Source organism: Eurytemora carolleeae, unplaced genomic scaffold (genome assembly GCF_000591075.1).
Source record: "Eurytemora carolleeae unplaced genomic scaffold, Eaff_2.0 scaffold230, whole genome shotgun sequence".
Taxonomy (NCBI): Eukaryota; Metazoa; Arthropoda; class Copepoda; order Calanoida; family Temoridae; genus Eurytemora; species Eurytemora carolleeae.
This window is the reverse complement of record NW_019396619.1, coordinates 59,610-83,980: the sequence shown is the minus strand read 5'-3', so window position 1 is coordinate 83,980 and position 24,371 is coordinate 59,610. Positions and strand designations below refer to the sequence as shown.

The following is a 24,371-nucleotide window of genomic DNA, read 5'->3' as shown; positions in this document are numbered from 1 at the left end:
AAACTGTACGTAAGATTGGTGCAGGGCCACGTTAAACTAAACTGTACGTAAGATTGGTGCAGGGCCACGTTAAACTAAACTGTACGTAAGATTGGTGCAGGGCCACGTTAAACTAAACTGTACGTAAGATTGGTGCAGGGCCACGTTAAACTAAACTGTACGTNTACAGAATACACTGTAAATATGTTCTTACAGAATACACTGTAAATATGTTCTTACAGAATACACTGTAAATATGTTCTTACAGAATACACTGTAAATATGAAACAGGAATCCATCACCAAAATCTGTTTGCAAATCAATATTACAAAATATAAAGCAATCAAAAATGTCTTATATTTCAGATTGCACTAATATACTTAACGCCTAAACTTGATATCCCTAGCATGGAAACTTTTGAAACTATTAAGTTTTCATCCTTAAACAAGGTGTCTCATATGCTCCCGATATGATTTAAGTTTATCCGCTGGATTACTGGTATTTGAAGGGATTAAATATATAAAAGTTTGGACCTGAGGCTACTGAGGTTTAGTTTACCTGTACTGAGTGAGGGAGATGGTTGCTAACCAGTCAATGAGAACTAGAATACGAGATTTCAAGAATGGGAGACAGGTCAGAAGAACTGCACAATCAATCAACCAATAAATCAATGAATCAACAAATCAATCAACGAATCAATAAATCGAAGAATCCACTCGCTAATGATCTAATTAATCAATAAGAGCTGATCAATTAGATCAATCAGTAGTTACCATGAAGCAATCAACTGATTTTTATATTTTGATCAATTTTCAAGAATTTGTGAAAGTATTGTTATCGTTTTATTGCCTGAGACGGGTATAGAAGGGTGTACTGGGGAATACTGCTTACATTGCAGTAATATAAACACAGTTAGTAATGAGAATTCAGAAACAACTAATATTGAGAAAACTTTTATAATTTATCATTATTTAACACAAATTAGATCTTTATAATATCTGAAAATAACTGCAAAATACTTCAAAAATCTTCAAAATTTAAAGAAAACTCGGGGTTTACTGTTTATATGACTAAGAAAGGATTAATCGTTAATATTAGCATGTTTGTGTTCTATCTTCACAAGGGGGATATTTTATATTTTAAATTTGATTGATTAATTGATGATTTCCTAGTTGAATACTCCAAATCAGAAGAATAGGAACAGAATACTGAAATTAAATAATCAAATTAAATCATATTTGTATTTTAAGAATAAATTAGATTTTATCAGAAAAAAAGGTTTGAACATATTGATGAAGAACGTGGATACAAATGATTGAAAAGTGAAAAATAACAATTTTTATCTTCGACACTTACAAACAAAAAGAAAACAATTCTGCCGATTTTTTCTCGTGGATTTAAAAAATTTGATAAAAATCCGATTTAAAATTTTTTTAAAATTCTAATCCTTCTTGAAACCCTTTCCTAGGTCAGTGACTGTGAGTTGCCTCAAAAAAATGTTGCCCGATCGGTTCAATCGTTTTGATGTTTATTGGATACAAACCAACAAACAGATAAGTAATGTAGATATATAGATGGAAACTAAAGTACTACGGAGAATTAAATACTTCCGCCATTTTTCTTAATTGTCAGGTTTTGTTTTGTTTTGTTTGTAAGATGGAAACCGACATAAAGCGAGTAATGCCGCGGAAAACTGAATACTTCCGCCATTTTCTCCATGTTTAGTCTGGTTTGGTTGGGTTTGGTTGGGTTGGGTTTGTAAGATGAAAGCTAAAAAGTTTGGTTTAATGTTGCCTTGTTACTGGCAAAGTTTGAACAACCTCTAACCATAAAGTTTACCAATCTTTTTATCCCCCACACTTCATTTGTTTAAAAGGAAAAACTGAATTAAAGAAAGAAGTTTTGCTCTTTTTAAAAAAGGATATTCACTTAACGAACAAATAATCAGAAACACTGGGCATAAAACCAATTCTAATCTGGGCTGCGCTGTTATAAAATCCTACTTACTGGATTTTGATAGAGGAACTACGAGGTTACAAAGTTGGAGCAGTAATGTGGCATTAAATTGACCTTCCCCTTCTGTCTAGTTTACAGTGGGGCTGTGAGAGGATGAGAGAAATGTTAAACTCTGGTTGAAAGATGTCCCTTGGGCAAGATAAACTCTTAAACTTTAATTCTTCAACTAAATAGTTGGATCAACTTTAATCAACAAGATAAAGAAAAGATAAAGTTGTCCACAGCTAACGAGAAGATATTTATATATATCTTTTTGTCAACCAAAATATGCAAGTACTGACAAAAGCCAAAGTTGAGGCTAAAAGTTTTTTCAATTTAGATTAATGTTGTCAGTCAGTTGACTTACAGTTGACAGTTGACTGTTTTGAGGATTATTCTAGGATAGTGCATCGTTAATTAAAAGGAATTATTAACATTAGAACAGATTAGGGTTTCCATCGAAATGGGGATATTCGTTTTCGCCGAAAATTTAGCAATTTCCGCATTCTGTTTGTAGAATTTTCGAATTTTCGCGTTAATCTGTATTGAAAGAATTTTTTTGCTTCATTTCGCAAAATTTATTTCCGCGAGAGAATTTGCAAAATTTCGCGAAAAAGTTAGCGAAATATGAAAGAAAATTTTCACAAAATTTCGCATTTTTTCGAGAAACTTTTCTTTCGCTGGAAAAGATGAATAAATGGACCAGATTTAATAAGTATTGAGAAGTAGTTGAGCCGTGTAGACCAAAACTAAACCACTTCTCTTCAATTTGAACCGCGGTGCTAAAAAAAGCTCTTTAACTTCGTCGGTACGGTTCAACTATATATTCTCCAAGATCATCATAAAAATACCTTTCATAAAAACTGTGCCAACCCCCTTTAAAATAAATGTATTCTACGTTGGAAAATGGAAAACGGAGACAATCTGAAAATACCTGGTTTTGTAACTTTGTCTCAAGGAAGCTGGAAGATCTTTGGAAATCCGTAAAGTTAGAATATCCGCAACAAGACAACTAGATAGATAGATAGATAAATAGATAGATAAATAGATAGATAGATAGATAGATAGATAGATAGATAGATAGATAGATAGATAGATAGATAGATAGATAGATAGATAGATAGATAGATAGATAGATAGATAGATAGATAGATAGATAGATAGATAGATAGATAGATAGATAGATAGATAGATAGATAGATAGATAGATAGATAGATAGATAGATAGATAGATAGATAGATAGATAGATAGATAGATAGATAGATAGATAGATAGATAGATAGATAGATAGATAGATAGATAGATAGATAGATAGATAGATAGATAGATAGATAGATAGATAGATAGATAGATAGATAGATAGATAGATAGATAGATAGATAGATAGATAGATAGATAGATAGATAGATAGATAGATAGATAGATAGATAGATAGATAGATAGATAGATAGATAGATAGATAGATAGATAGATAGATAGATAGATAGATAGATAGATAGATAGATAGATAGATAGATAGATAGATAGATAGATAGATAGATAGATAGATAGATAGATAGATAGATAGATAGATAGATAGATAGATAGATAGATAGATAGATAGATAGATAGATAGATAGATAGATAGATAGATAGATAGATAGATAGATAGATAGNCCCCCCCAGGTATTCTGGGAGGAATATGGTTAAATGTGTAAAAATACATTAAAGATTACCAGGAGTAAAAGTGGGGAACTGATCCGCAATGATCCTATATATCCACAGAGAGAGAGAGGTAGGATCAGTGCAGAGATGCAAACCAGACATTTTCCAGTCTCTCTCAGGACCAGAGGTTGAGAGATGGAAACTAATAATTCAACAATCTAATAAATAAAAACATAAATTAGAATTTTTAAATTTTCAATTTTTGTGTTAGAAGGCCCAATAACATGTTTATAAGGGACTGTTCTTGAAATTTCTATAAGTTCCCTTCCAATTAAAGAGGGGCTTACCCGATTCACAATTTTAACTTTTTTCTGATCAATGGAAGATATTGTGCTTTTTCTAAAATGATTCTAATAATATCTTAATTCTAATAATCTGAAGAAAAAATGTAAAAACCACTTTTGAGAAACCACAATTAAAATAATAAACTTTTAAACATGGATTTCTGCTTTTTTTTACATACCAAGCTCTCAAGGACACCGTTGTGAATTGCAAATGCCACGTTGTAAATGGATAGTACCTTAATATGACGACTATACCGCAGTCACTTTATTAATATTCTTATTATTGTAAATTGCACATATAAGTGTTTGAAGAAAACCATTGAAAACACGGACATTTTTCAATAAGATATCTTCAAGCTTCAAATATTTCATTTTCTTGTGATGTTCAGAATACACTGTAAATATGTTCTTACAGAATACACTGTAAATATGTTCTTACAGAATACACTGTAAATATGAAACAGGAATCCATCACCAAAATCTGTTTGCAAATCAATATTACAAAATATAAAGCAATCAAAAATGTTGATTTGTTTGTGTACTAATTAAAAGTATCTAAATTGCATGATTTTTTAAATAAACAAGTTAATAATATTTATGTTCGCATCAATTGGTGAGTTGCCATTTTTGCCGCCAGGCGGTACTGAAGTGGAACCGCGATGGCGGTCATAACATGACGCCCGGAAATTCTCGTGTCATTGGAAATTTTATTTTTAAAAAACAGTTTAAAATATCATTTGTAATGTAAAGAAGACAGAGGATTCAATAATTTTAATTATTATCAGGCAAAAGCGAGAATAATTCTATTTGGACAAAGAATCTAAATGATTTAGAAAATTAGGATAATGAATTCTATATTTTGGTAGTATTACCCAAGATCTAAACTTACAGTGCTAAAATGAACTGAGTTTAACTGTCACTGAAATTGTTTACATTCTTTCCTTTATAAACTGGAATGCACTTTTGTGGTCCCTGGAGAATAGAAACAAACTCATCCAAGTTAATTTAAAGGGACTGTAAGCGTGATTTCAAGTGACCCTCCATGCAAAGATGGCAATGCCCGATTTCTATTTATATAACAAAGAAAGTAGTAATTATCAAAAAAATTAAAGATATAGTGTTAATTGCCATATGGTTAGTTTGCTTTCTTTACAATCTGCCAAATGCTAATAACCCTAAGAGTAGAAAGATGCAAAAAAACGATATTTTTTTGGTTAGTTTTTTATTTTTGCTTTTTTTTATGGAATAAATATTTTGCGCGTCAGGGCAAAAGTAGAAACTTTAAAAGGAAACAGTTTTCAAATGTTGGAACCATATAGTCGATCAAAAAGTCCATCAACTACTTGTGCCAATTGTTCAAAAAAGATAAAAATGTAAAAAAGTTTTACCTTACTATGTTCTGATGTGGTTAGAGAGCTGATTAGATAAATAACTTGCTGGGGAACCAGGATAAATATACAACCGAAAAATACCAGAAGCAAACTCACAAACTGAAACAAAAAATTCATGATTTAAAAAAAATTTCTTTTATATTTTAAACTTTAGGAAGTGGGCAGTGTTACCGTTGGCGGTTTAAAAAATAGTCCCATAACTTGACTAAATACAACCTTCTTTACAGTGAGAACCAAAATACTATGGATTATAAAGAATACAAAACAAAAATTTTTACTAAGAGTTTAAAATGACTTTTCAAGGGGAAACTGTCTGTTCACACTGAATAATTCCTGTGTATCATGTTTGATGGACTATTCTAAATCATATCTTGAGCTTAAAAGTCGTCTTCCTATTCCACGTGACGCATCTTTTTTACTGTCTCTTGGCGGTAATGTAAACTCAAGACACAGCCTGACATGGGATCCATCTTTCACATAATAAATCAATGAAATATTCTGGTCATAGGTAACTATTATGTGAATTCTCAAAATTATCAAAATCTAGTGCTTTTAACCTCCTCGGATACTAAACGAACACTGAGGCACCCATTCTTGTTTACAAATTCCGCCCAAAGAGAACTGGTTTCCAAATGTATGCAGAGTACACGCAACTGCAATTAACTTTCCTTGCATTATAACCTTGGTTCATACTAAAGTTAAAATGCCGCTAAGAATTAGTGACTCATTTATCTTTATAATATTATTCTATATTTTATGATTACTTCATTTGTAACTCGTTACAGCATTTTTTATTTCAGCTAAAGTGTTTACATTTGGTCAGATAACATACAAATTTCATACATATATATTAAAGATTATAGTGGCCAAACAGAGTTTTTTTTTGTCCAAATTGAGTTTTTTTTATCAATTTAAATAAAATTTCTTGTTAAATTATCTGAGAATTTTCAAAAGAAAATATAAAACCTTGGTGGTAGAAAATTATATAAAATGTTCAAATTTCTATTAANTAGAATAGAATAGAATAGAATAGAATAGAATAGAATAGAATAGAATAGAATAGAATAGAATAGAATAGAATAGAATAGAATAGAATAGAATAGAATAGAATAGAATAGAATAGAATAGAATAGAATAGAATAGAATAGAATAGAATAGAATAGAATAGAATAGAATAGAATAGAATAGAATAGAATAGAATAGAATAGAATAGAATAGAATAGAATAGAATAGAATAGAATAGAATAGAATAGAATAGAATAGAATAGAATAGAATAGAATAGAATAGAATAGAATAGAATAGAATAGAATAGAATAGAATAGAATAGAATAGAATAGAATAGAATAGAATAGAATAGAATAGAATAGAATAGAATAGAATAGAATAGAATAGAATAGAATAGAATAGAATAGAATAGAATAGAATAGAATAGAATAGAATAGAATAGAATAGAATAGAATAGAATAGAATAGAATAGAATAGAATAGAATAGAATAGAATAGAATAGAATAGAATAGAATAGAATAGAATAGAATAGAATAGAATAGAATAGAATAGAATAGAATAGAATAGAATAGAATAGAATAGAATAGAATAGAATAGAATAGAATAGAATAGAATAGAATAGAATAGAATAGAATAGAATAGAATAGAATAGAATAGAATAGAATAGAATAGAATAGAATAGAATAGAATAGAATAGAATAGAATAGAATAGAATAGAATAGAATAGAATAGAATAGAATAGAATAGAATAGAATAGAATAGAATAGAATAGAATAGAATAGAATAGAATAGAATAGAATAGAATAGAATAGAATAGAATAGAATAGAAAAGAATAGAACATAATAGAATAGAAATTTCATTAAATTGAATAAGATCGATAATTAGACGGAACTGTAGATAACTAAAGAAAATGTCTATATAAGTTTCTTATTGAGACAACTAGCTAAGAAATGTAACTACTTTAGTAAAGACAATTCTCCAATTCTACTTCAAAGAAATTGCTCTTTACTTAACAGATATAACAGATTTCACCTTACTCAATGTCGTCTTTTATTTTAATTAAAAAATATAAATCCAAGAATTTTCATTTGAGCCACAAAAATGTTTTCAATAATCTTTTTATCAAAACTTTGTCATTTCCTGAGTTTTTAATTTGTTATGACCATTTTAGATTTTTATAATTACTCAAAAATTGCTGAATAACTTTTTTTTATTTTAATTCAATTGGCAACTTTTGTTGTGTCCCCCATCCCATGTAAGTCATTTCGCATGCAATTTTGGTTTTACGGAAATTCATTTTTATTCATTGGCAAACTCCATCCGGTAAATCTCAGTAAGGAAAATTTCAATTTAAAAAATCTACCCCCCTCTCCCTTGATGTACAGGTTTAACTGAAATCTTCTCTACTGCAGCAGCAAGGGATCAAGCACTGAATTCGAAACTAGTTCAATGCGAACCAGTGGGCTTAATCTTAAACATTCAAAAAGAAATTAAAGAAATGTTTAGACTTTCTCAAATAATTTTACATTGACGACAAATTTAATTTTTCTTCACAGAAACCTGATTTAACTATAATACATTTTGTACATTTTGTAGGGTTTACTAGCGATTTTGGATCTTCTCTGACAGATCCAATAATATCTGTATAATGGAATTTAATTGCTAGGGTTTTCAATCGAAAATCCGTTGCGCGGAATTGCGTGGAATTGTGCGCGGAATTTAAGGACTCGCTGAATTTTCTGCTGAATTTCCATGTTTTTTGGGACTTTCTGTACGTTATAGAGTACAGATTATTCTTCCTTGTTTTGTTGGATCATTTACTTCCATCAAATCATATCATAATCGTATCCTTTTATAAGACTAGATGAAGTGCACAGCGTTGTCCGTGGATTTGTTTTTTTATTCTAATTTTTTATAAAAACTCCGATTTTTGAAGAAATAAGATGTCGATTTTTTTAGCCTATGTTACCCCCAATGTACCCATGGTTTCCCTCAAATAGTTTTAGCCCATTCGATCCAGAAGTTTGGCTAGGTATAGCTGATATATATATATATATAGATTTAAAGAGAGATGCCATGTTTGTTGGTACTTTCAGAGTGTTGAGTTCAGGGTAAACTCTGATTGATTTTATTTTTTAATCTTGTAAAAAGATAAAAATAATAAAGTGATGAAAAGATGAAGAATGTATTATATTAAGGGTTATATTTCATCTAAAATACTAGGCGAAGATTAACGGTTGTTTATCCCCCAGCTAAACGTTTATTTATTCCATGAAGCTCTGGATAAATTATATCTATTGATAATATACAGCAAATACACACATTAGACCAGACCAGTGCTTATATCAATCAATCAATGTAATCACGGATAATTTATCATTGAGAAAATATAAATAATATAAAAAATATGAATATAATAGCATAATACGATATTCAGCTTTACAGCTATAATTCCAGTTATAATAGATATCCTTTTATTTTGTATTCATTTGTAAAACTAGTGCATTTTACTTCCTTTTAAAATATGCTTTCTGAAAGGCCAAAAAAAAAGATATCCAATAATAAATAAAATATTTAGTGAAATCAGAAAACTCTGGAATAGTCAAAAAAGCATGGGACACATCAATATCAATTTTGCAGTGAAAACAGACCCGTTTCACTATTTAGGGATTTACTAAGTGTCTAGTAAAACTATTTGACTTTAAACAACATAAAATACACTTAAGTATTGCTGTAAAGTCGTCTTCCTATTTCAGAGTTTTCTGGTAATTACTGTAGCCACTGGAGGCTCCCCTTCACATAGATCCATACTGCTATTAAAAGTCCATTTTCCATTTGAAGTATTGCAACGCCTTGGCTTTTAACTTTACCACAATAACTCACTTTACCTTTTAGATCCATAGACATAAACATGTTAGAAATAAAAACTCTTGTTTTTAATTTTAGTTTTTTATGAGTAATTGACAAAATTTGCTTTGGTTCTTGCATAAGAGCTTGCAACCACTCTGGGCCTTTACCCCACTCCCCGCACGAGCAGGATTATGATTAAGAGGCGCCTAATGAGTTACCAAAAATATTGAGTTTGTAAAGGATAAAATCCACTGAGGAATTCCTCGGGCACAGTCACATCCTCACATACATCTAAACAGTTTGTTTTTAACCTTTGTGACAGAAACAATCTCAAAGAATAATAATTGTCTTAAAACATTTTTTAAAAAGTAAATATTTGCAAATTATCTTTTTTTTCCATCTCATAATCTGAGTTCGTTTCCCTTATGTCAATTTGACAGAACACATTTTTATTTTGAATAATCTTTTTTGTTTGTTTATCTTCTTGTGATTTTTTACATTTTTCATTTTTTTATCGATTTTGATGGTTATTATATCGTTAGAACTGACGAGGGTCAACCCAGACCGAAATATGTTTTCAATAAATGTGGAACTAACATCTACTTTTTTACTCTACAGAGGTTTGGTCCATAACCATCACCGAATTTTAAATTTACCTGAACCCTGTTGGATCCTATAAAGTCCTTATAAAGTAAATACTAGAGGTTTGGTCAGAACTGCAACATACATAAATTCTTTTTATTTTCTTGCTTTATATGCTGCAATAAGGCAACTTATAAGGTGATATCTAAAATGAATCCTAAAGTCGTAATTTTGTTTAAATAGCGCTAATCTTCTCAGCCTTAACTCGGTTTTCCAGGAGTTAATCCGTTAAAGCAACAGTTTCACATTTTGGCAATCTTTAAAGATATCTATATCCGATCGGACTGAATAAGAGATGAGAAAAAGTGTTTCTTCAGGGATTAAGTTAACAAAATTTCAAACTTTTAGAAGCATAACTGTAATTTATGATAATTTTGAGGATATCATCGTTTTCCTAGCTTTAAAAGTATTTAATTTTCGCAATTTACTCAATATTTCCATCTATATACAAATTTAGCATGGGTGTCTGTCTGTTTGTTTGTATCCAATAAACGGCAAAACGGCTGAACCGATCGGGCCCAAATTTTATGTGGGACCTCAGTGTGACCCCAAGGAATGATTATGAATGATGCAAATTTCAAAAATTTGTGTTTAAAAGTTTTTTATTTTTGTAAAATTTTAAAAACTGGGCTTTTAGGGCGCTTCGCGCCCACCTTCTATTTAAATTGTGAACATGTACTTTTTGTATACATTTTAAAACAAAGAAGAAAAAACATTTCCGAATTTTTAAAAAAAAAAATCGCGGATTTTTAAGAATTTAGATTTTTTAACAAAATTAAAAACCTTTAAAACACATTTTTTTAATTTTATCATTCATAAACCTTCCCTGCGTCCCACAAAAAATTTGGGCCCGATCGGTTCAGCCGTTTTGACGTTTATTGGATACAAACAAACAAACAAACAGGCAGACAGACAAGCTAAATTTATATATAGATGCGTGAAAAAAATTTATGAAATCCGCAAATTTTTTGTTTTGTTTTTGTTTTATACTGTACAAGAGAAGATGCTCATAGATAAAGCCAAAGTTGGAATAGAAGATGGGTGCGAAGCGCCCTAAAAGCCTAGTAACAATAAATTTGTTAGTCATCATTAGAGAAACCCATAATTGAAAATAAATATTTTTTTAATTATATCGAAGAAACTTTTTATAGTGTATCGTAAATCAATATAGAGGGTCATTCGAAATTTCGTGTACAGTCCTGTTCAGTTGACATTCTCTTTTAAAAAAGTGTATTGACATGTTTTTATAAACAATCTGATATGTATACGGGTCTAACAATACAACTGTCAGAACCATAAGGGATACAACGTAAATGAAAATTACGTTGTTTTTTTCAACATTTATCAAGGTATCAATATTTTATTTGTTATTTGCGTAATTTTAAGTGACCCTCCTTGCAAAGAAGATGTGCAAGATATCGTGGTTTTTTTTGGCTCAAAAAGTTTGGTATTTCTGTGAGTTCCTCCATTGCTTCTTATAAGCAAAAAATGCGCAAGTCACTTTCCCTGAGAAACCGCAAATGAAAACAAACAGTTAATTCAAAGAAACAATTACATTGATAGCTAATTCATACTCGATCAGAAAAAAAGCGTTCAAGGTTACCGTTGTAAATCGGGCATTTCCTTTTCATGAAACGATATCAGTCAATTTTTAATCCTTATTTTGTAATTGTGGCAAATTATTAATGAAATAGGACAATTGCAATCCTGAAATTAATAATTATAGCAAATAATAATAAGCAAGAGAAAAAAATCTTTGTTCCCAAATAAAATCCAACTTCATCCAAGAAGCTTTAATAACTTTTTGTTTAGAAAACTAAATCCGTCCAACTTTAGAACTGCGAAATTCTAGATTTGTATTTTAACAATTTATAGAAACTTTTGAGGATTTAAATAATCCAAGAAAATTTTGAAATTGTAGTGTGAAAATCTAGCTGAAATATGCAAGATATGGTTATGAAAACTTTTCGACTTATACATCACAATGCAATTAATGTGTCATCCAACGAACATGAAAACAACAGAAAATGGGTTTTTTCTCAAAGTTAAGAAAAATTCTGAGTCTTTAATAACAGTAAAGTATGCGATAAAGAAGATTGAACTATGTGGGAAAGGGGGGAGAGGGGGTTCTGAATATTTTTCTCTAAATAAATCTGAATTCTTAATTGTTTATTCATATACTCCTTGGTAAACACTCAGACCCTAGGAGAAGTGCAAATAATTAAATAAAGAAAAAAGAAAACAAATAAAGAGTAGATGAGGGGTGGTGCTGAAGAGGATGAGGGAGGGGGTAAGATTCTTAACTTTATCAAATTCTATATACATTTCAATTTTTAGTTCAAACATGTAGGATAGTTTTGCTTTCCATTTTGTTTACTAGTTTTACTCTTTTTATCCTTTCTCACTGAATTATTTATTCAAAAAATGTTGCTCATGATAAGAAAAGATATATTTTTTGAATCTGTAAAGTTAATCTTTATAGAAAATGTTGATTAAGCTTACGTTGGGGCTGAATGATACTCCTCTATGAATGTAAAAAGGATCTATAGAATAGGAGATAAAAGAGTTTGAACAAAAAATAACCTTTTGTTAAGAGATTTTCCAGCTAAGCGTAAAATCTGCTCTACCATTATATTCTCCGACTAAAAAGATTCAACAAGAATAGATGGACATTTTTTGCAGGATTTAGTTAATTATGATGACTTATAATATAAGAACTGAGATCCAAACTTTAGCGTTAAATTGTGCTAATCCACATTTATATGTGATTCATTTAATCAAATTAATTCCTTAGTTTTAGCTATCCTCATGTAAACACGTGATATCCAAAAGTTTTTACCTCTAGAAGAAAATGTTCAACCATATTTTACTATTATAGTGTTGTTTTAAATCTTTTTATTCCAAAACTATAGCGGAATCCATAAAATTATGGGATAAGAAGACGACATTTAAAAATCTAATCTTTAATTGATGTTGAGCTTGAAATTGATGCACCGTGTACACTGCACAATTGAATCGCAGTTCATGTTTATTATGCCAATTTGAAATCATTCATATTTTGTATAACAAAAGGCCTAATGTATTTTTTTTAAATCCTCGTTTAAGACTCCATTTGTTTTATGGCTGCAAGTGTACACTACATTTTCAAACCGGCTTTAATCGACGAGAAAAATCAGCTGATTTTTTAAAGATGGAAGGAGGGTCCTCAACTTGTTTTTCTCTTGTTGGGACAGAAATCATTGGTTTCCGATTGTAGGACTGCTGCAGAGTTTAAGATATCTTATCCAAGGGAGGAGAGGGGATTCTATTCTACAAAGACAGTATACGCTTTCCCAATTTTCACTTACTAAAGAAAATCAAATGTACAAAATTGCAAGATGCTTTTTTTTAACATGCATTTTAAGTACTTTAAATTTGAAGTTACCTCAATCTGTTAATAGCCAAGCAAAACAAATTTATTTTTCCAGAATCCATAGAAATGAATCAAACAATATAACATTATAAATATCTTCAGCTCTTTGTAGTTTTTAGCCTGTGGAGGCATAACCATATAATTTGTCGCTTTCGAGATACCTTCAGCATCTCATTTTTCAAAGTTTATTATTTTTAATTTTGGTTTCTCTATTAAGTGACTTGTGCATTTCTGCTTTAATAACAACATGGAAAAAATTGTCAACAATAAAGATGTTCCCCAAAGGGTTTTTCTCAAGCGACAACTTCCCAAGGATATTTTTCCCGGGTGGCAACTTATCAACTGAATAATTTCCCAAGCCTGTTCTAGCCACAGCGCTCGGTCTCCTTTACCATCCTAGCCGCAGTGCCCGGCCCCCAATCGCAGCCTCCGGCGCCTCAGAAGGTCCAACCTAACTTGTGGAAAGTTGCCGCTTGGGATTTGCACATTTGGGAAGTTTTCACAATTGGGAAGTCACTCTTGGGAGAATGCCTTTAAGCGACTTTTACCTTGGAAAAACGACGATTTCTTCCACCTTATTAATCAGTTACAAGGTTTATAGGTTACCGTTGTGAGTCGGACATTCTCCTGTTTTACAAGGAAGGTTGCTTAAAACAATGTACTTTCGCTCTGAAATAACAGCTGTTTCGTTTTTTGCAATCTTTTATAGACACCTTAATCTATCGAATCACAAAACGAAAGAAATACTAATTAACATGTTTATGTGCTACATACCAAACATTTTTTAGTTCAGAGCAAGTAAAATTAATATTTTATTTTTACACTTTATTTGGATTGATTACATTAAAGGTTACAAATACAAAGAGAACCAGAAAGAGGACTATTAGTCTTAAAGAGACAAACTGGGACAGATTACCTTACATAGCCGGTCTGTCCCTTTAAGATTCAAAATAGTCCATTGAACTGTGAACATAAGACACGTTACTATTGCAGTGTGCACAGGAAATTGAATATTAAAAGTGATTTTTAAACTCATAGTAAAAATCTTTGCTTCGTAACAACATAAAGTACATAAAAGTTACTTTAATGTCGTCTTCCTTTTACAGAGTTTTCTGGTTTTCATTGTATAAGACACGAGCTCCAGGGACACTGGACACTGACAGTCATGGTTTAGAATTTTAAAGAAATGTTGAATGAATTCATTCTGCTTCTTTCAGAAGTCTGAACTGAACTTCTTCTAGCATTCTATACATTGACAGATGTCTGGTCCGAACAGAGAAACTCACTTAAACTTTGTGGATTATTTAGAAACGGCTTTACAGAATTTAAACCTGAAAAAAAACACTTTTGGTCGCCTTCAGTTAAGATTCTGTTTCAGATTTAAAAATTTACTCTTGATTATTTTAAACTTTTTTAGCGTATGGGCTGAGTCAAGAAAAACTACTGGTTCATTTGAAGTACCGCACCACCTTTTAGGCAACTAGAGCACATTGTACAGTATACAACAGGCTGATACACGGGACAGTACAACAAATAAATCCTCTCCTTCTAGAGATATTTACGCCAGAAGTGTCCGATCCACTGGTGTAAAAGGTTTGTTTGGAACTAACTCGGAGTCCGCAGCCTGTAGTTTCTAGGGGAACCTAGAGACTAGAGAACCGAGGTTTGCTGGCTCTATCTTCATCCTGGATATTCTCCGCTCTTTATAATAATATTCATATTCTCTATCAGCTTACAATCTTATCATTCCGTAGTTTCTTTTATTTATTCTTTTTTCCCTGATTCCATACATTTTTTTGCTTGGTTCGCACATCCAAGAACCAAGATTTGGAAATTAGAAAATTTGAGTTTGAGGCAAGTCACCTGCAAGTGTTTAGTTCCTTTGCCCAAATTTGTAAATGAAATTTATTCCTAAATTCTTGAAAAACGTATAATCTATAGTTAGTCAATTTTTAGCCTTATTAGTGGTTTCCATTTGTACTTATGTTTATTATGTTTATTATTAGTTTACTTATTATATTGGTTTATTTATTAGATATTATTTATTTGTTTATCCATGTGTTTCCTCTTGTGTCATTTAGTATAACGCTCAGCTGAGTTTTCTAATGCAATATGAATGTATTCTATAGCGTTGTACTACTGCAGTGTAGCACATGTACCGGCCATTTTATCAATATGAATGTATTCTAGCGTTGTACTACTGCAGTGTAGTACATGTACCGGCCATTTTATCAATATGAATGTATTCTAGCGTTGTACTACTGCAGTGTACATGTACCGGCCATTTTATCAATATGAATGTATTCTAGCGTTGTACTACTGCAGTGTAGCACATGTACCGGCCATTTTATCTGACATTCGCCGCAAATATTTTCTCAAATATTAGAGGAAACGCAGCATACAGAGGAGCTATAATAAAGGGTGTATAGTATATTATTTGTAAGTATAGTTAGAAATTGCAGGCCTCATAATTTGGAAGTTCTTATTTTCGAAAGATCTTAGGATTTAAAAATTAATTAGTTTCTGAAATGAAAATTTTGAATTAAAAAAATTTCCTGCTATTTTTTTGACAAAAACAAACTTTTTTTACCGAACTGAACCAGTTATTTAATTTTAAACACATGCATTCGGACCAAATTTCTATTATAAAACTTGAACTGAATTCCGGAGTTTCACTTTGTTGTATTTCTGACTGCTGTGAATCTATTCTAACTTGTCTGTAACAGGTTAAACTCTATTCATTCTCTTCATTTTCAGCCGCCATTGTTTAAACATTTAACTTTACAACTAGTTCAATCGTTCAAACTCAAGTGCGCACTCAGAGAGAAGAACGCGGCACTATACAGCCGCCATTTTGAAACAAAAGTTGGAATTTTTCACGTGATCTAAACAAGAAGTGTCTTCCATTCAAGATATTCTTAAGTTTACTAAAGGGGGGTTTTAAAAAAAATATGTTGTTTTTTATCATGTAGGAGTTTAAAGAATGTTTAAAAAAAGGTTTTTTTAAATTTGGAAACTTTCTCCATCTTGGAAAACTTTCGGTTAAACATTACAGATGTAGATAATGTAGTAAAGATGCAAAGGCAACCATTTAATTTTTTTTTTTACTGGTAAAAAATTTAGTTTCCAACGTTGGCAATATTTTGTCCGTATAAACTTTTTTCGCAAACATTTACTTGCTTAGTTGTGACTGTTAAGGAAAGTTTAATTAAATGTTGACTATTGTTTACTGCATGGAGCTCAGGTGTTCGAAACAAGCATTCTTTAACTTTTAATATTTCAGCTAGAAACAACATTCTAACTGTCATATAACTTCTGTGAATTTTACAATTTAGGTACTATGTATGTGAAATTATTTATAAATAATAAGGTCATATAATACCTAATGTACATATTTTGCATAGCAGTAACCCTGCTTTGCCGCAAAGGCGGGTCGAAAAAATACTATCGAATCAAATATTATTGATTATTGCCCAATAGGTCGTCTTTAATTTATCTGTTTTACTTTACTTACAGGATAACCCACAAAGGATGAGACTTCAGAGACGATTGTACGGAATTTGTTTAGTCCATTTCCTTAGATTTAGAGTTCCTTGTAGTAGGTCAAAACTGGCTTATTTCTGTGCTTAATCATCTTGTAAACCATCAAAATACTCAATTGAGTGCAGAAACCAAAAAACAAGCTTCAAATCGTAATATTTATCGAGTTTTTGGTCGTCTTTAAAGTCTCATCCTTTGTGGTAACCCCGTAGTGTTATAAATAATCACTTAGTTTTTGCGGTATTGTGCATTTCGAATTTTAGTTCTTTATAATGTTTCTTACGCTATCTTAATCAACTTCTCATTAAAAAACAATACAAATTTTGGGATCGTAAAGTGATTAAAAAAATATATTTCACCTCTAAACTGGCTGTTGAGTATATATATGACATGTAAGGAGAATGTAAGGGCAGTATGAAGTATACTTGAGCAGAATACAAATAGTATACATCCTATGTTCTGAATATATTACTGTAATACCCTGAAATAAGCTCTACAATTCCACCACACAGTTTTACAATTAGGAAAACTTAAACAATAAATATCTCAGGTCTCTCTCACCTGTTGAAGTGCTGAAATATATTTACCATTATAAAATTTATTTACTCTCGAAACTAAACGGTTTGCTCGGTATATTATAGATATGAAATTAAGGTTTCTTTTGCTCTAAATGGACAAGATGACTTTTCAATTGATTAGTCATTGATCGCTTCCAGTTAAAGACTCGGAATTGTACTTAAGATCCCTTTAGTGACTTGGAATTATACTTAAAATCCCTCTAGTGACTTGGAATTATACTTACAATCCCTATAGTGACTTGGAATTATACTTATAATCCCTATAGTGACTTGGAATTAGACTTACAACCCCTTTAGTGACTTGGAATTAGACTTAAAATCCCTTCAGTGACTTGGAATTATACTTATAATCCCTTTAGTGACTTGGAATTATGCTTACAATCCCTTTGGTGACCAGGAATTATACTTACAATCCCTCAAGTGACTTGGAATTATACTTACAATCCCTATAGTGACTTGGAATTATACTTATAATCCCTATAGTGACTTGGAATTAGACTTACAATCCCTTTAGTGACTTGGAATTAGATTTAAAATCCCTTCAGTGACTTGGAATTATACTTATAATCCCTTTAGTGACTTGGAATTATGCATACAATCCCTCAAGTGACTTGGAACTATTCTTACAATCCCTCAAGTGACTTGGAATTATACTTACAATCCCTCAAGTGACTTGGAATTATGCTTACAATCCCTCTAGTGACTTGGAATTATACTTACAATCCCTCAAGTGACTTGGAATTATATATTTCCAATCCCTTGAAATAAAAGAAGATTTATTGTGACAATATAACTCTTGTAAATATACTGTTTAGCAACTAGAAGAGAATATTTAAATAAATATTTGAAAATTGTAAATATATTTACATCCTAATATTTGTTAAAAACATATAAATTATTCACAAGATAAAATATATTTGCCAGGTAGAAACCACACTGTATAGAAATATGAAATACTGGTAAATTGATACAGATTCTACACTGAAAAGGAAAAAGAAAGATTTACATTTAGATAAACTAAGAAAAATAAATCAAACGAGGGAAATGTGAAATATATGGTTTATATATATATATATATATAAAGGGGAGAGTAGGTTTAAAATTATAGCAAAATATAAATATTTTAACTTGAATTAGAAAAAATAAAAGCATGTGTTTTAAATTTTCATTGAAGTTGATGAGAATTTGCCAATTACACCAAGTGCTTTATATAGTTCTAAAATGTCATTTCTAAAGCTACACAAAATGTCATTTGAGGGCCATAGGGCCCAAAAGTTAATACAATTTTTTTAAAACCCCTGTTAATAAATTTTGGATTATGAATGAGATAATTGACAATTTTTTATCATCTTTTCTTTTCATGTTCAAGATTCTTGGTTTTCAGTTTTTTTTTTCGAGTAGTTTGGGGTGGGAGGTAGTGTTTTTTTTTATTTGATAATCCCTCTAATTGTAATATGAAATATCAGAACGGTATCCTTGAGCAACAATAAAACAAGAATAACTTTGACAATTTCATAAACTACCTATATGCTGCATAATTTTCCAACTCCCTTTTGTATTAAACCATGAAAATAAAAAATCACAGCTAGAAAAGCAAGGATATATCATTCATTCTTTATCAGATAGTAAAAGGGTAAATCGGACATGCCCCTTCGTGTACAACATTTATTTAAAATATGAAAGGGGTTGGGGGGGGGGCGTTAAGAGGGAAGGGGGATGGGGGGAGAGACAAAGATTAACAAAGTTTTATCTTAACTTTAAGTTTAAGTTTGAATTCTGATTTTCTGAATCAATCTTCAATACTTCGAATATATTCTGTTTTCAGGTGAATTTCCTGGGCTTTGTTTCGTAGTTTGAATATCACTCAAACAATATTTTTAAAGGGACTGTACGCACAATTGTAAATGACCATCTAGGCAAAGATTCACAACGCGACCCTTAAAAGCATTCTCTGATCCAATATGAATTAGATATCAATGTTTTATAATTTTTAAAATGATTAATTTCAATCGTGATTTCTCTAAATGGACTTGCGTGCGCATTTCTACTGCAGAAAAACAAAAAGAATTTATCTGAGTTAAACACCTTTTAAGTCTATAAAACAACTATATCTTTCACATTTATACTGACCAGGTTTCAAGGGTACCATTGTGAAAGTAAACTGCAAGTAAAGTCTATAAAGTGTGTTTCTCATTATTTTCCAATTATGGTTGCATTCTATTTATTGCAGAAATAAAAGAAATCCCACGTTTCTCCCGTTATCTCATATAAATAGTAGTTTCGCAAACGTTATACATTAAATTTCACATTACTTACATTGTAATTCCAACCCAATGTAATTCCAATGCAATGTAATTCCAACGCAATGTAATTCCAACGCAATGTTAACACGAAAAGGACCTTATTGCAGAGTCATTTTCAATCAAATTCAAGTTTATCCTGGTGAAAGTAAACTGCAAGTAAAGTCTATAAAGTGTGTTTCTCATTATTTTCCAATTATGGTTGCATTCTATTTATTGCAGAAATAAAAGCAATCCCACGTTTCTCCCGTTATCTCATATAAATAGTAGTTTCGCAAACGTTATACATTAAATTTCATATTACTTACATTGTAATTCCAACGCAATGTAATTCCAATGCAATGTAATTCCAACGCAATGTAAACACGAAAAGGGCCTTATTGCAGAGACATTTTCAATCAAATTCAAGTTTATCCTGCCNCTATTTATCTTTACCTTCTCTAAATCTAATGTATTTTTTATATATATATATATTTGTAAATAAACAAAAATCTGAAAATAGTCTTCCATAAATACTTTCTTCCGTAACAGAAAAAAGTTTTTAAAAAATGGAAATATTAACTATAGAATTTCATCATACAGATTTAGGGCGCTTTGCCATAATATTTCATTGTAATTTTTAATTTCTGATTCAGTTTTCAGTTTCTATGCTTTAAAAAATTGCTTTATGGTAACCATGAAGTTTTAAATTTAAAATATGACTGTTTTTTTAAAGGGGGAGGGGTTAATTTTAAAAATATGAGGTTTGTACCACGCACCCCTGCCCCTTCAGTAAAAGTAAATTCAACCTAAAGTCTGACCGCGTCAACCTTGTTGCACCGGCTAGTCCTATTGAGTGTCTGCTTCATTTACCCAATGTCTGGGCGATACAGTACAATCTGTAACCGGAAAGGTTGACCCGTCTCAGAAATTCAAATGTACTACGGCTGCCCGTGGTACGGATGTCCGATCGCAACTCAAAAACCCTTTGACCGATTTGCCTTAAATTTTACATTGGAACTCGTTAGAACCACAAGAATGTTCCAAGCTAGGTTTGAAATTTGAATTAGAGTTCCAGGCAAAGCTGGGTTCCCAATAAAGAAAAACAATATAAAGATGAAAATAATAAAGCAGAGGCCGAATTTAAAGAATTTAAGCCGCAGCTCAAGTACGGTTGGTTCCACTTAAAATTGTATTCAATTTTTCAAGATTTAAGCCGGCGCTCAATGGAAACCGGTTTTTGGGGGATTTGAGACGGTGCTTAAATTCATTAAATTCGGACACTGGTTCTTCGTGTTCTTGGAAAACATGGTTTTCTCTTAGATAAATATAAAGATGAATAGAAACTAAACAAGTTTTGATTTATTCTAAAAGGTTAACATCTAGGTGGAGAGGTTCTAACTACAAGAAATATCTCTGGCTGATTTATTGGCGTGAAAACTTTTATTATTCCTGAAGCTAAACTTTTAGTTGGGATGTCGCTAAACCGTACACAGTTTGAGGATTAAGTATAATTCCGAGTCCGGATATATAAGAAAAATTTCGTCTTGAAATATATAGCTTGTGAAGCCAGCTTTGCAATTTTTTTCTACATTTTCTATATATACTAGACTAAACCAAGTTAGGAACATTTCCGTGGCTGAAATCATTTCAATATTACAAACTTTTTGTTCGAAACTGCGAAGAGAATTTTATGGATACGAATTTTTCCTAATAGTCTTTTTATTGTTTCCAACAAAATATTTTTAGTATTTTTTACACGGAAAACGCACTTGTTTCGTTTGAAACAAACAAAAAATTCGATGATATTACAAAACAGATTCTACTTAAGAGTGGGGGACATTTTATAGTTTCAGCCGCCATATTTATCAAACATGGTGATGTTTCACTTAAAATTGCTTGGCTTAATCGAAATAATAAATGAAAGCAAATATTGTACAGGTTCTGCTGTGCTATAGATAAAAATTGCGTCTTAATTACTACGATGAATTAAAACCCTTTAAAGGGACAGACCGGCTATTTAAGGTAATTATACTGAGTATGCAGTGTTGTTGACAACTTCTTTAGGATTCATTTAAGACATATAAAACGTTTCCACGATGCATAATTACTGAGTTTAAGCGCAAAGTCGACGTTCAAAATTATGAATATGGGTGGTACGTACGAACAGTTTAGTAAAAATTCTGTAGTAAACTAATTAGACGTTTAGGAACATATTTCTCAAAAGAAATTTGTCAATAAATCAATGTTAGAATTAATTATTTCCTTTTTCATCATTATATTGAATTTCTATTTTTCTATGAATTTGTTCGCATATTTCTTCAAATTAATCAAATGTCGTCTTTTTTAATAGAAATTCCAGAAAATCAGCAGAGAATCTTTGTGATTAAAGAGAGATTTTAGAAACTAATAATTTAATAAGATTACTTATTTTCGTTGATAAGAGTTATTTTCTATTTTCTCAACCTGTTCCTAAACAACCAATTAGTTTACTGTAGAATTTTGTTTCCAACTGAATAGTTTTTGTGCAAGGGAGGGTTTGAAATAAATGCCAAAAAAGCCAGAAAAATGAAAAAAGTATTTTTGTTTTATTTATAAAAAATATCAAAGTGTGACACATGTTTCTACATATATTTTTCCAAGGGCTTTTTAAAAATATAGTTTTTAGATCTGTAGCTTTAGTCACTAAAAAGTTATAAGATATTTTAGATTTTTTTTCAAAGACCGAACTTTTTTCTGCCCGGTACCCAACCCTTTGCATTAAAAAAAATCCTTTAAATTTCTATTCATTTTAAGTCACAAATTTTCAAAATGATATTGTCAAAAAAACGCCCCCTCCCCCGCAGAAGTTTCTTATTCGCAGTAATATTGCGTTGAAGACGAAGTTCTGAAATCCGGTAATTTCCTGTAAAAAAAGCTATAAACTAAACCTATACGTTATTTTTGCAATCTATTCGTCTCCAGTGTATACCTATGTAATCTCTGACCTCCAGGATCCATTCATGGATAAATATATGAACGGGAAAAGTAATTATAACTTAAAATCATTATAAATCAATGCAGGCTACAATTGATGAAATGTTTCAGTTTGTAAATGAAAATATTTCAGAATACATTTAAATTGTTCATTCTCATCATGAAACACAAGACATATGCATCTTTAAAGGAAGATTTTGACAAAAACCTCTTAACTCCCTAAGCCCCTAAAATAACTTACTGTGATTTCTAGACATGTCATGAATGCAAGAAAGATTGTAAACAACCGTTTTTCTAGGCAGGGAGGAACGGTGTGCCTGTAAAATTATTATTCATTAATTTACAATTAACCAAATTCTTAGATTCTAACATTCTGTAGAATTTCCTTTTTAAACTTGAATATTTTATAAAAGGTTCCTTTAAACAACATTTTTGGTGTAAAATCTCTTTAAACTCTGATATTCTGTAGACGGTGTAAAATATACTGGTTATATCAAACAATACTGGATCCCTTTAAACTCTAGTATTCTGTAGACTAGTGCAAAATATACTGGTTAGTATCATACAATACTGGATCCCTATAAAGTCCTTTGAAGTTTGAGCCTCTAATTCTACAAAGAAATCTTTTCTTTCAAATAAAAAACTTAAACTTCAACATTTCGGAGTTACAGGGCACCCTGAACTAATCAGGGCTTCCGGCTTTTATCAATTTGATTACAATCTTGCTTCTGTCTGTCTAAAATTTAGTGATATTAAAATTTACAGAGTTACGTTTTCCTAATTTTCACTAAAAACGCACCAAACAAAAATAGTTAATAAAGAAAACAATGTTTAGTTTGTCAAAATGGAATCGAAAGTGGCAGCTTTCTGGCACTAGAACCGAATCATTAAACAGCGTGAGGAATACCCACAAATGATGATAATGTAAAGACGACCTTAAAATCTCAAAATATGACGAATTATATGATCTGCCTTGAATAAAGTCTGTTAAAGGCTTATTTTATGATATGGTAAAGAACGAACCCTGTTTACAGTTACAGTTCTGCGATGAACTTAAAAATTGTTGGCTTCATTAATATCATTCAGTTTAAAAATTAACGGTTATTTCTTAATTTGCCATTACTCTCCAACGGATTCAATCCATCCCATTATTTAAATTCTAAAAAAAGAATTCCAAGAAGATTTTAAATATTCTTCCGATGTTTTGAAGTGACAGTTTTCACAAACTTTAACAAAATCTTCAAAACTTTTCACAGTTTGTTGAGAATATTAAACTATCCAGATAATGTTCACAGAATTCAAATCTTTGAATCATAGATTAATTAACAATACAGATAAAAGACTAGATGTCGTCTTTTCAAGATTTATTTTTAACGAAATTCACAATAACCCTGAGGCAGAAGCCCAAAGGAGTTACGCGCATGCTCTCTCGCTGTATTGTCATTCAACACAGCCTGCGCGTTACTCCTCTGGGTTATTGTGACCGAAAAACCCTGAAATCTTAAAAAGGCGGCATCTAGTGTTCTATCTGTATTTTTATTAATCTATTTGAAAACTTTATTTGAAAAAAGCTAGAAAAGAAAATAACGAGCTATTCCACTCAATCTCTGACTTTCTAATTCCCGCATTTTTGCAACATGAACATGGGAACCTATTTTTGCAACATGAACATGGGAACCTATTTTTCAACATGAACATGGGAACCTATTTTTGCAACATGAACATGGGAACCT

General features: G+C 30.9%; 1 protein-coding gene across 2 annotated transcripts in view; it reads right to left on the bottom strand.

Moving 5' to 3' along the window:
* Positions 1–345: 345 nt before the first annotated feature.
* The window catches only part of LOC111706411 (uncharacterized), a 28,780-nt gene continuing 4,754 nt past the window's right edge, over positions 346–24,371 (bottom strand). The window contains exons 2-6 of one of the 2 annotated variants that reach the window (XM_023479287.1): positions 22,880–22,955; positions 5,352–5,453; positions 3,691–3,837; positions 1,148–1,187; positions 346–622 (exon numbers count right to left, since the gene is read on the bottom strand). In XM_023479287.1, the coding sequence (XP_023335055.1) occupies positions 534–622; positions 1,148–1,187; positions 3,691–3,837; positions 5,352–5,453; positions 22,880–22,955 (454 nt within the window). In that variant the 3' untranslated portion in view covers positions 346–533. Of the gene's footprint in view, positions 623–1,145; positions 1,188–3,690; positions 3,838–5,351; positions 5,454–9,429; positions 9,499–22,879; positions 22,956–24,371 lie in introns of those variants that run through there. The other variant, XR_002766236.1, reaches the window with a different exon arrangement.